The sequence below is a fragment of the Sarcophilus harrisii genome, chromosome 2 (assembly GCF_902635505.1).
Source record: "Sarcophilus harrisii chromosome 2, mSarHar1.11, whole genome shotgun sequence".
Taxonomy (NCBI): domain Eukaryota; kingdom Metazoa; phylum Chordata; class Mammalia; order Dasyuromorphia; family Dasyuridae; genus Sarcophilus; species Sarcophilus harrisii.
This window is the reverse complement of record NC_045427.1, coordinates 380,280,755-380,294,201: the sequence shown is the minus strand read 5'-3', so window position 1 is coordinate 380,294,201 and position 13,447 is coordinate 380,280,755. Positions and strand designations below refer to the sequence as shown.

Genomic DNA, 13,447 nt, shown 5'->3' with positions numbered 1-13,447 from the left:
AAGCTTTTAGCTCTGTACCTGGCACACTGTAGACATTTAATAAAGGCTTTCTCATTCATTCATTCACTCATAGTCCAACCTCTTCATTTTAGAGATGGGGGAAAGGTGCAGAGAGATTAATGGCTTGCCTACTACATACAAAAGCATTATTATCCCCATTTCACAGGAGATGAAATAGAGATTCTCAAAGGACTTTAGTTCTCTAAGGAATTGTGCTAGGTCTCACATCTATCTAATAAGTATCCAAGCTGAGATTTGATCAGGCCTCCTAATTCCAAGTTCAAGGATCTTTCCTTTCCACAAAGCAGCATCTCCATATTGCTATTTAACAATTCAAAGCATTTTCAAAAGCACTGATTCCTTAAATTTCCAGTGCATATTTAGGGGAGTCCCTAATTAGGGGCAAAAGCTAAAGAAGTCCAGAGTCAAAGGTGTATCTTTTAATCAGAGAGATGTATAGACTGACTTTTTAAATAGCTGTTAATATTCCTATATTTGGGAAGGATAACTTCTTGTCTTTTGGAGAAATGATGGCCAGAGCAGGTAGGAAATAGCAGTTTTATTCAGAGCATATCCACCCCTCCCTCACCCCAATTTATGTGTCTGGCTGTCACATCCTTCTTTTACTCCATGTGTGGGGACCCCACAAGTCAGACCTTTACTTTTGCACCACAGATAGTAGAGGAAGGTATCCACAACGGGTCACTTCCCATCCTCTCTTGGCAAAACCTGAGCCCCCACACCTCAGTGGCTACCCAGAGACTTTCAATGGGAAATAATGCCTCATTGAATGTGTCAGTCTGAATTATCAGACAGGCTCATCACATTAAGTGGAGATTCTGGCCTGGCAGTTTCTATGTTCTGGAGGTGCCTGATCCAGCTGTCGTGCTCCCTCCCCCACTTCAGTAGCCCTGGGAAATTCCAAGCACCGGACAATGTCCTGGAATGATGGGCGGTGCCTACAGGTCCTATTTTTCCTGTTGCCTTGTAGAGTGTTCTTTAAACACAGGTATCCAAACACCTAATTGCTTCTTCCTGTGGGAGAGGAAATCATAACAAAAATAAATTATATTTACACAGTACATTACAGATCTTCAAGAGTTTCCTTCACAAAAACCTTGTCAGTCTGGAAATGAAAATATTTTCACCCCTTTTTTTTTCCATTGAGGAAACTGAGACCTATAAATCTATCCCAGGATTTTATTTAACACACACAGCAAGTACTTCATAAATGCTTTTTCATTCATTCATTCATTCCAAGTTCACATAGCTGATGAGTACCTGAACCAAATATGATCCCAAACCTCATGCTTTTTCAGCCATTCCACAAAATGTAAAAGCTTTAGAGATTAATTTCCTTTTGTACCTGGAAGGTAAAAGCACGTGATATATTTTAAATATTGGAATGTTGAAGTAAATAGTTTCTACGATGTTCATATACCCCAGACACCTAACTAACTAGTCCTCATCTTTGGCCAGAGCTATATGAAGAAGAATATTTCAATAATAACAACTCCTACTACTACTGAAAGTTACCACTTATATAGTGCTTTAAGGCTTGATAGGTTTTGGGGTGGGGACAGACGTGTAAAGTGTTGTGCTTTAAGGTTGTATATCAGGTACATTTATCTCCACAGATAAATGGTATGTCATTTAATCTTCACAACTGCCATATGAGGTTGGTACTATTTTTATCCCCATTTTACAGATGAAGAAATTGGGACTAAGTTGGATGACTTGCCTATGTATTAAAAGGAAATTTCTTTATTCAAGGGCAAAACTCAGGAAAAAAGAGAATTTAAAGGAGTTGATTAAGAAATATGTCAAGATAGCAACACATTGATGAGTAAAAGTCATCTGGACTCAACTTTTATTGATAATTTTTCATTTGTTGAGGCAATTAGGATTAAGTGACTTGTCCAAGGTCACACAGCTAGTAAATGTTAAGTGTCTGAGGCTGAATTTAAACTCCTATCCTCTTGATTCCAGGACTGATGCCATCTAGCAGCCCCTATTGCTAATGTTTGCAGTGAAATAGAGACAATTCAGATAGGTCCACATCAGCAAAAAGATATGGGTTATTACATCTTAGTCCCAGCCCAATTGCAGCATTTTTAGGAAATGAGATTTTGAAAAAGGGGAAGGGGTTTCTATATGCTGGCTAATAATTGGGGAATGACTTCCTACATGCTGGACTGAGTGATGGCTGCATATCCCAATATGGATCAACACACAGGCCTGGAATGGGATCATGAGCTACCATAAATCAGACAGGATATGATTCAGGTCATCCTAACTCCATGCTCGTACTCTTTATCTGCTACCCCATCTAGTGGCAATTTAATCATATTTAGCATTTTAACAACTTTGACATCATTTCCTCTAATACAAACTATCCTTCAAGACAGAATTAGATATTAATACCTCCATTTTGTTGATTGTATAGTATAATTGTCAGCCCAAAGGTGTCAAATCATTAATCTGAAATTATAGAACTCATTGGTGCGAAACCTACCAGGTCTTCTAACTCTTCAAAATGTAAGAATCTTTCCACAAAGCGATAAACCATTTCCAGGAGGAATAAATATTATAGGGCCTAGTATATCTGAAAGAGATTTTAAAGGAGGGAAAGGGACCCACATGTGCAAAAATGTTCATAGCACCCCTTTTTGTAGTGGCAAGAAATTGGAAACTGAGTGGATGCCCATCAATTGGAGAATGGTTGGATAAATTGTGGTATATGAATGTTATGGAATATTATTGTTCTGTAAGAAATGATCAGGAGGATGATTTCAGAAAGGCCTGGGGAGACTTACATGATCTGATGCTGAGTAAAGTGAACAGAACCAAGAGAATATTGTACACAGTAACAAGATTATGTAATGATTAACTGTGATGGACTTGACTCTTTTCAAGTGATCCAAGGCAATTCCAGTAGGCTTGCGATAGAAAGAGCCATTTGCACCCAGAGAGAACTATGGAGATTGAATGTGGATCAAAGCAAAACATAGTGTTTTCACCTTTTGTTATTATTGTTTGTTTGTTTTTCTTTCTTGTGATTTGTTCCCCTTTTGATCTGATTTTTCTTGTGCAGCATGATATATATGGAAATAATGTCTAGAATATCTGTACATGTTTAATTTATATTGGATTGTTTGCTGACTTAGAGAAGGAGAGGAGAGAAGAGGGAGAAAAATCTGAAACACAAGGTTTTACTATTTTGGCATGTATTTGGAAAAACAAAATACTTAAAAAAGATTATAGGACCTAGATATAGTGCTGAAAGGAACTTTATAGAACTGTTAATCTAATACTTTCATTTTACAGATGAGGAAATGAGGCTCTGAGAGATTGAGTCCAAAGTCACAGTAAATGACAAGAGTAGAACTTGAACTATAACTTATAAATCCATGCCCCATGTCTATTTCAGCAGGCTATTGTGAAAAATGGTAAGAGCCTACATCAGGCAATGTCAAAGGAGAGAAGGAAGCATATATAGAGATGCTAGGAAGGTAGGAACAACAGTGATTTAACAACCAATTAAATGTGAAGGTTGAGAGTGAGAAATTAATGGCATCTAGGTGGCAAACCTAGTTGATGGAGGGTAATGGTAGCCTTAGTAGTAAGAAAGAAAATTAGGAATCAGGTGGGGGAGAGAGAAGACAAATTATGTTTTGGAAATTTTAGATGTAAGATGTCTATAGGGCATCTAGTTCAAGCTGTCCAATGAGCAAATGGAAATGTGAAACTTTGGGTTTGTGCTGGTTAAAGAGATCTAAAAATCATCTATAGAAAAATAATTGAATCCAAAGGAGACGATCAGATAAACAAACAAAAAAGACCCAGATAAGACCCACAAGGGATACCATGTTTAGCGAGCATGACCTCTAGATGAAGGTCCAGCAAAGGAGATTGCGATGCAGCCAGAGAAATGGTTACCAATAAAGCAGAGGGCATCCAGGACACTGTGATTAGCAGTGTCAAAGGCTATAGACAGGTGTCAGTACTTGATCTTCCCTTGATTTCCCTAACATTTCCCTCTTCTTGCTTTTTTCTTACTTTACTGACCCTCCTCAGATTCCTTTGCCAGATCTTCATCTAAGTCATGTCCACTAAGAGTGAATTTTCCCCAAGATTGTATTTGAGGCTTTCTTCTCTTATACTAGTTCACCAGGTAAAAGGATGATGATTGAGAAAAGGCCATTAAATTGGACAATTAAGAGATCATTTGGAAAGGGCAGTTTTCAGCTGAATTTGGAGGTCGAAGCTAGGCTTTGCCCTGCCACTCCAGCCAAAAATGATTAGAATCAATCCTATATATGGCCTCTCATATATCTTAGTATCCCTCACTACAGGCCTTCAATCAAAGGCTGGATGACCACTTGTCAGGCAGGAGATTCTTGTCCAGGTATATATTAGTTAGCTCTGAGACCTCTTCCAACTCTGAGACTTGCCTCAAATTGCTCTCCGCCCTGTAGGTCAGACGTTGATGGTCATTATAAAGTTTCCCATGGACAAGGATATCTGTAGCAAAGATAAACAAGAAACCAAATGAATAATCCTGGTTCCTTTGAAGTCAAGGGCAATTCTGAAAACAGAGCGGAGGGCTGGCTCCTAAGAGACTGTCATAATGAAAAAGTCACTGTCAGAAAGCCTGGGAAGGACATGAAAAACAATTTCATATGTTTGGCCCTTTAATGGAAACAAAACAAGGAAAACCTGGGACCTCAGACCATTTTCTTTTCAAGGAACTAATCTCTTGGCAACTGTGCCCTGCAGGTCTGACACTGGGCACTAAATTAAGATGTCAGCTTGGAGTTTGGCTTCAACCCAGGGGATGGGGAAATAAGAGCAAAACAAAGAGAAAATCTTGAAAAATGTAGCAATGGCAACAAAATGACTTCCCCCAAACAAAGTTTTTCTTATCTTCTTGGGTCATCTATCTTTTAGAGAGAGATTTATTAATTTAAGAGAATGATTTTGGGGGGAAGAGGGGTATCACATGTATCAACACTGGCTTGACCATAGTATCCTGACAACTGGGTAGTGGAGTAGGAGCTAATCCAATGGGAGAAGTAGTAGGATTTCCCTAAAGCATAGGAAAGGAGTATAAAAGCAGGACTTTTTACTGATTGATTAAGAGACAGTGCCTTTGGAAAAGACAATGGATGTAGAGCTGAAAGGGGTTTTGGAAATCATCTAGTCTTCTCCCTTCCTGCATTTTATAGATGGGGGCACTGAGGCCCAAAGAGTTTGTCACTTGCCCTTCTGAATCACACTCTTGCTGTTATTGCTTCAAGTTCAAGTTGAGTCAGGGATTCTAAAATCTTCCCACTATTTTTTACTTATTAAGCAAAATTCATGTTTTAACATGAGGGGTTAAATAGAGAGCCCGAGGCTGATGAGTGTGGTGGAAAATTCTTATGAGACTAAGCCATGGGCAGTTCCAAAGAGGGAATATGTTTTCTAAAAGATAGAGTTTCCAAAGCAGGACTTTGGTTCATTAGTGAAGTTTTTAGTGGCTAATAATAGGACTCTCACTAGTTCTCTTTCCTGTTCTCCAACTGAGACAAAGGCAAAGAATACAATTTGAGGATGGGAAGAAAATTGCCTTAGCTGGCTTTGAGCTGAAGAGAAGCTTTTAATAAGGTTTCCATGCCCACTGTTTTGAGAAACAGGATGCAATTTGTTCTATTCTGACATCCTTTGTCCATCATCTTTTGCAGGTTCCTGTGCTGAGACCCATGGACCTGATGGTGGAAGCCACACCCAGAAGAGTATTTGCCAATGCACACACGTATCACATCAATTCCATATCGGTCAACAGTGATTATGAGACCTACATGTCAGCAGATGACCTGAGGATAAACTTATGGAACTTTGAAATAACCAATCAAAGTTTTAGTATCCTTTGTGGATTTTTATTATGGAATTATGGAGTGTCAGATGGGGAAGTGCTCTTGGTGATCATCCAATTCAACTCCCTTATTTTGTAGAGAAGGAAACTGAGTTCCAAGAGGGGAACAACTGGGACTAGAAATTGGATCTCTTGACTTTCAGTCCAATGTTCCTTCCATTTTATCATGTTGGTCAAGTTGTAGCCTATTCAACCATCATAATTACACACAATAAAACTGTGAAATGACATTATTAGTCTACAAGGCTGATTACATAAAAACTTCGATCATACCAACAAAGGAACGATAGGGAGTTTCATCGCTTCAAAAAAAATTATTTACAAGGAGTAGCTAAGTGGGGCAGTGGACAGAACACCAGCCCAGAAGTTAGGAGGACCTGAGTTCAAATCTGGTCTCAGACACTTAACACTTCCTAGCTGTGTGACCCTGGGCAAGTCACTTAACCCCAATTGCCTCAGGAAAAAAATTAAAATTAAAAACCAAGAAAAGAAATTCTTTATAAAAAGATAACTCTTGGTAGGTAAGGACCATATGGGCATATCTAGTGACATTTTGAAATGTCCATGGTAGGTAATGGAGTGTCTCATAGAAGCAGCAGAAGGTAAAAAGCCCAATAATAATAGAAATGAAAGAAAGAAATGAAAATATAATTATTGAAAAGTAAGGGGCTTCCTTGCAAAGTGTTGGGTACACTCTCATTGTTAAGCTTCAAACAGAGGTTAAAAGCCCACTTATTACAAGTTATACTTATTATTATACTTATTACTTATTATTATAACCTATTGGTTGTAGGTTAGTTTAGATCTCAGCTTTTTAAACTGTGGTTCACACCCCCATATGAAGTCTCATAACTGAATGTGAGGGTCATACAATTATGATTTATTATCAGCAAATATTTGATTTCTAGATTTATTCTATATACCTACATATTCACGTAAAACATTTCTCAGGCAAAAAGGAGTTGCAAGTAGAAAAGGTTTAAGAAGTGCTGGTCTAGATGACACTTCTAATGCAAAAATTTTGATTTTATATAATCATGTCGTTTTTCTAAAGTTTTGCCTCACGACACCCCTGTGAGGTAGGTATCACATGTATTATTATACCCACTGTACAGAGCGCTGCCCAGAATCCTAGTCAATGTGCTGTCAAGCCCGGTTTGGGCTCAGTCGCCTATACGTGAATGCAGCTCGTCAGAGTGCCCACTAACATGGTGCCCATGGGTGGTGTTTTCTTCTCCTACTTCAATTCTATTCCAAGAGACAGATGCCCAAATTCTGCTCATCCTGCTGTCATTCTACAGTTCTGCTCAGGTGACATGTTTGCTGAATTTTGCCTGCAGGGCTTAGGGCTGGGGGATGGGGATTTCTTTAGGGGATTTAGGAGGCAGATGCCTTGGGGAAAATGCGAAGGAGAAATATTAATAGTGTAATTTGAGTTATATTCTGCAGATGTGTGACAGACTGCCAGGTGCCAGCATACAAATGAGACCATGCCATTCACCCTTAAAGCAGCCATATGTAAAATAATAATTGTAATCATGAGAATAATGATAACTGATATCTATATAGTGCTTTTCAGCCAAACTGCCCTAAGCACTAAACAGACTTTACAAACTGAATCACTTTGCCCATTGTCACTGAGATGCCACCACCTCTGGGGAGAGAGCAACCACTTTTAAAATGGCCCTATAAAAATACCCCCCAGCTTGAAGGTCTTAAATACTTATGAATTTAACTCCAGTTTCAATTGCACCTTTTTCTCTATAGAACAAGAGAATCAATTTAATGACAAACTAGAAAAGTAGATTCTTAGAATTTTGCTTTTCCCCACTTACCATTGTTAACTTCTGCTCTACTGACCCCAATCATCTGGGGACCTTATTAAATCACCCAATCCATTCGAGGCCTCCCTTCTAACCCTGAAATCCAAACCGGTTCTATGATGCTGATCACTAGACCCTTGACGTTAATTATGTGAGATCTTAGCATTAAGGTAGATCAAAGCAATCTCTTAGGATGAGGACTAGATGCTCAGGACTGATACTCAGCAACCTGTGCTATTCATTTTTTTTTCTAGCATCTATGGTATTCCCAAGCTCAGAACAGCCAGAAATTAATTTTGCCCTTTCAGAAGTCTTATGGCATAATTAATAGCCTACGAGTCCTGCTCAAGAGGACCCAGTGATGGACAAATTAATTTCTTGGAACCACAGTTTTCTTCTCTGTAAAATGAGGTTATTACTACCTATTGCACTTTACTCAAAGAGTGGATGTGAGGCTCTAATGGAGAAGAGCTATATAATATCCAGTTATTGTTATTTCATCCAGGTGGTATAGCAGATAGAGCACTGATCCTGAAGTCAAGAATACCTGAATTCATTATAGCTTCAGACACTAGCTATGTGACTCTGGGAAAGTCAATTAACCTTTCTTTTTGCCCAAGATACCTCATTTGTAATATGGGGATGATAATAATAGCACCTATCTTCCAGTGTGATTGTGAGGATTGATGAATTAATAGTTGTAAAGCTTAGCATATAGTAAGCACTACATAAATGTTGGCTAGTAATAAGAGTATCAGAAATAATTTGATCTCTCTTTTGAATAGAGGAAATTAATACTTAAAGGGGAAAATTATATCAACAGGCTAAATGTGTTTTGACTTAAAGAGAGGTTCTTTTCTCATTACTTTGTCCCCTTCACCATCCTGAGAGTCAGTCATATTATCTGTTAAAATTAAAATAAAGTTGCTCTCTTTGATATAATAAAATCATATTTCTATCCCATGTCCAGTAGGGTCTATGTTACAGTTGCTTTGTCAGCCCTGAGGATGAAGTGCCCCATCCTGTCATTTGATCCTGTTGGTGATCTGTTATGGAAAAAACAAAATTCCACCTGTGACAATCAGAGTATTTCTGAAGGTGGAGGTCACTGGACTCTGAGGGAACTTACCTGTGACCTGGGCCTTATCCATGCCTTAGCTGAGAGGAGCCTTAACTGTGCAACTGAGAATGATGTGTTGATCTCATGCTCATCTCAAGACATCAGGTGTCTCCTTTGCTATGAGAGGCTCTTTCCCTACTAAGGGACAGGGACTTTCCATTAAGCATGTATGACTGAGGAAGGTTTTCCTGAGAAGATTTGACCAGCAGGAGGCTTCCTATGCTGCCTTCTTGGTAGTCCTACCAGGGAGTCAGAAAAATGAAATTCTCTCCAGTTATCATGCGGAGGAAATGAAGCAGTCCTTCTGAGATGTAGATTATTGATACAGACCATGTAGCACCATGTGCAGAAATCATCCCCCATCCCTTAAGGGCTTTAAAGGCCCTTTAAAAGCACAAGAGGCTTCCAGGTGCCTTGCACATCTTCATGTCCGAGATCTCCCTTGGGACCTTCAACTCTGAGCTGGGTTAGGGGCAGAATTTCTCCTTCCACTGGAAAGGAAATAGTCTTCTTGTTGCATTTCCAGGGAGTATTTAACCAAGGCTTCATCTCAGCAGATGGGAGGAGGCTTTGCTACTGATGGCATTTCCCAGTTATATATTTCCCTTGCATGTTTGCCTGAAGATTGGTATTGACATGGTCTGGGCTTGCAGCTGCTTCTCTCTTTAGCAGAACACCCCTGGCAGGGCCAGCTTGGGGCAGAATTGTGGAGTCAACAGTTTATCATCACTACTCCTCCCCACCCCGTCCTTTTTAGAGCCCTTTCCTTCCCTACCTTAATAGCATTTAGACTATATTTCATCCATAAAGACATTCTTACTGTTCTCATTACTGGAGCTGCAAACTCAGTATTCTCATTTTCTTCAGAGTCTTGCAGTTATCCAGGAATATCACCAGCTAAACTTATTATCACTAAGTTTCCAAAAATCATCATCATAAATTTAGACCTAATAGGAGTCTTCAGCCCCTTCATTTAAAGATGAGGAACTTGGGGCCCAGAGAGGTTAAGGGAAGTGCCTTTGATGACATAAGAAGAACCAGAATTCAAATACACATCCTACACCCCAAATGCAAATGGGAATACAATGGAAATAGTACCATGATGCCCCTTCTGGGTGATATTTATTTCTAAAGCGCACACCAGAAGGAAAGGTATTTTCCTTTAATTTTAGGAAAATTTAAGGAAAGGTATCACCTAAATTGGGGACAGAAGACACTAACAATGCCCTTCTCATCATCAAGAACACAGGATCTGGAATCAGGACCTGGGTTCAAATCTCTACTCCAATACTATTTGTGTGAGCTCTGACCCTTATGTATCACCTCTCTGGACTTAAAGAGCTGGAACAGGTATTCTCTAAGATTCCCTTCCAGTTCCAAATATATGATCCTATGAACTTCCTAATTGCCTGTTCTAAAGGGCAATCCTTGTCCCAGATGTTTGCAACTCAGTAAATATTAAGGAGTAATAATCATTCTCTCTTTTGACATTGTCTTGTCATCTTTTCTCCATTACTTCATGATCTTATAAACTAAAGACTCATAGATTTAGAGCTGGAAAGGACCTGAGTAGTCATTCCTCATTCTACAAATGAGGAAACTGAGGCATGGAGAGATCAAAAAATTTGCTCAGTGTAAAACAATAAGTTTTTGAGTCAGTATCCAATAATTCTTTCAGAGTCAATGTTCTATTGACTATGCTATCTACTTAACCTCTAGGAAATTGGAAGAGATTATGCTTGTGTTCTCCCTACCACCACAACCTGAAAAGTATCTCGATTAGCTAATTAACAGGTAATTTTTTTAATTGGCATATATATTCCATCTCTCCCTTCCATTCCCAATTAAGAAAAAAAATGAATTTCCTCATTGGCCATGTCCACAAATACATATATCTCAGTCTGTACAACAAGTCTTTCCCTCTCTATCTATCTTCTGTCCCATGTCCAGTAGAGTATTGTCAGATTTGCTTTCCTAGCCATGGGGATAAGTTGCTTTCTTTTGTCATTGATCCTGCTGGTAATCCATTTTGGAAAAACAAGAAGTTCTACCTGTGACAGAGTATTCCTGAAAGTGAAGGCTACAGGATTGCCTAGGGAGCATTTCATTATGAGTCCTCCAGAATCTTGTTTGGATATCATGATGATCAGAGTTTTTCTAAGTATTTAAAAGGTGTTTGTCTTTATAATAATATCTTAGTAAAAAAAATTTTTTTTCTCCTGGTTCTGCTTACTTCACTCTGCATCAATTTTGCATGTCTTTCTAGGTTTCTCTAAAACCATCTTTTTCATCATTTCTTATATCAAAATAGCATTACATCACACTTATAATAAAATTAGCTTGTTTAGATTTTTTCCAAACTCGGGCATTAGCAGGCATTTGTTAAGTACTTTGTTAGACTCTGGGAATATAAATATAAAAATGAGAAGATTCTGGCCTTCAAGAAGTTTATATTCTACCTGATCTATGCTATTGTAAAATCTTTTAGTACAGACTTGGAGCCTTGCACACTTTAAAGTCAGAATCCAAAAAAAAAATTATTGGAAGTTATATCTCAGTCTCTCAAAACTCACTGCCAAGATTTGTGACCTTTGAACCAAAAAAAAAATGCTTGTATCATATGTAATCAGATTTTTTAAATGAAAAGACTAAAATTTGGCCTGGAAAAGATGGCCTCAGAGAATCTTAAATGTTTTCTTGAGGGCTTGTGATATTTGATTTTCAAGGCAAAAAACTGGCTTCTTTTCACCTTAATGATTGGCAGCCTCTCTGAGGTATGACCTGGAGGGCCAAAGTTTATAATCATCAGGTAAAATTAGATTTCTCCTTCTAGATTGAACTGATCCCTCTGCTGCTGATGCAGACATACAGAATGGAAACCTGCCCAACTCCCCAAGCCTGATGGGGCTATGGTAGATGATTAAAAACAGCATTACCCCCAAACAGGAGCTCATCACTGTCAGTACACTCAGCAGCTATGGCATAGAGACATCACATCAGAATGGAAGTTTTGACAGATTGCCATCAACTTCAAAATCCAACAAAAATCAAGCACCAACAGTTTATTCCCAAGTTAGTTCTTTGGAACAAGTGAGACACTTTTGTGTTAATAATTCTTGCCAGCCATTAGCAAGAAAAAGAGCTTGTTATTTACATGCATTATCTATTACCAAATTATTAATAATTAAATTTAATCCAGTAAGTATTTATCAAGCAAACTACTTAATGCCCTATACATTATCTCATTTGATCTTTGCAACAACTCCATGAAAAATACAAAACAGGTTTTGGTGCTTATTTTATTGTGTTATATTTTAAAGATCAGACCTTTATTTCATAAGGAGGAAGAACTTTGAGTAAGAAGACTTCCTCTACCAAGGCAGGTCAGCACTTGGTCTATAACTTATAATGGAGATCTGCTCAAGATGTCCAGCATCCTACGTTCATGTGTCAGAGGAAAGACTTACACCCTGGTCTTCACTACTTACAGGGTAGATGGGAGAGGGAGAAGAAAAATCTCTTGTAATGAATGTGATTTAAGCTGAGCCTTGAAGGAAGTCAAGAATTCTAAGAGGCTAAAGGACAAGATTTTAGGTAGGAAATTTTTTGCACAAAACACTGTTTTTCCGCCTTGAGAAAACAAAGAAAAACTTCTGTTTTGTTCATTGTGTTGTTTGCCACACAGGGTCTAGCTGCTTCACTTCCTAGCCCAAGCCCACTTGTTTCTGCTGTCAGAGGGGATCGTGTGTTCTTATCTTGAGCTTGGCTGAAGAAAAGGAAAAGGCTTTGCAGAAGATTTCCAGTCACCTTAGGCTTTTAATGTCATTAATGGTAGTTGTCTTTTTACCCGTCTGAGGTGACTGCCCTAAGAGTGAATTCTAGTTGCCTTCAGTTAGGATTTTAAGCACTAGTTTAGGAGACAATCCAATGCTCTGGTCCCCCCTTCCCTTTTAGCCTTGGCTTCTGAGCTCAGAGCTTCACCTGCCTCTGCTTACTTTCTCCCAGCTGCAGAAGTCTCCCCAGGCTTCCCACCCCCCCTCTGGCTAAGTCCTTGCAATTTGTCTGCTCTCTGTATTAATAAGGCACATGCTAAAGACTCAGGATTGGGAGGAACAGATCTGTCCTGCCCCAGGGTTAATTTAATAGCAATCTGCTGGCTTTCCATATTGTATATTAGCTGTGAATCTCCCAGCACTCACTGCCTTTGCCACTTAGGGCTCTGGGACAACTGGGAAATCTAGGTAGAGAGTTACCGAAGATGCAGAAGAGAAAATTGTCTGTCAAAAACCATCATTTCATTTTAGAGGAGAGATGGGGAGCCGTGCATTGTTCATCTTTTCTCTCCTTCCTTCCAGAACTGAAGGGCACAGCTGTTTCCACTAGGGGAAAGCAGTCCAACAGGGCAACAACTCTCATTTATTTACCTTCTGGGGCAGATCCTTCTAACAGGGGTTAGGAGACAAACAAACTTGAGATAGAACCAAGTTGCTGCCCTGATAGAGTTAGAAGGTGCACTGGCTCTGGAGCTCTGGAGTCCAAGGACCTGGATGCAAATCATGTCTCTGGAGCTACCTTATGAACTGGGAC

At 39.0% G+C, this 13,447-nt stretch overlaps 1 protein-coding gene across 4 annotated transcripts in view; it reads left to right on the top strand.

Annotated features, from left to right (window-relative positions):
- Window positions 1-13,447, top strand: part of PPP2R2B (protein phosphatase 2 regulatory subunit Bbeta) — a 477,139-nt gene that overhangs the window by 409,881 nt on the left and 53,811 nt on the right. For all 4 annotated transcript variants that reach the window (XM_031953486.1, XM_031953487.1, XM_003756703.4 and 1 more), the window contains one exon: window positions 5,727-5,904. In XM_031953486.1, the coding sequence (XP_031809346.1) occupies window positions 5,727-5,904 (178 nt within the window). The remainder of the gene's footprint in view (window positions 1-5,726; window positions 5,905-13,447) is intronic.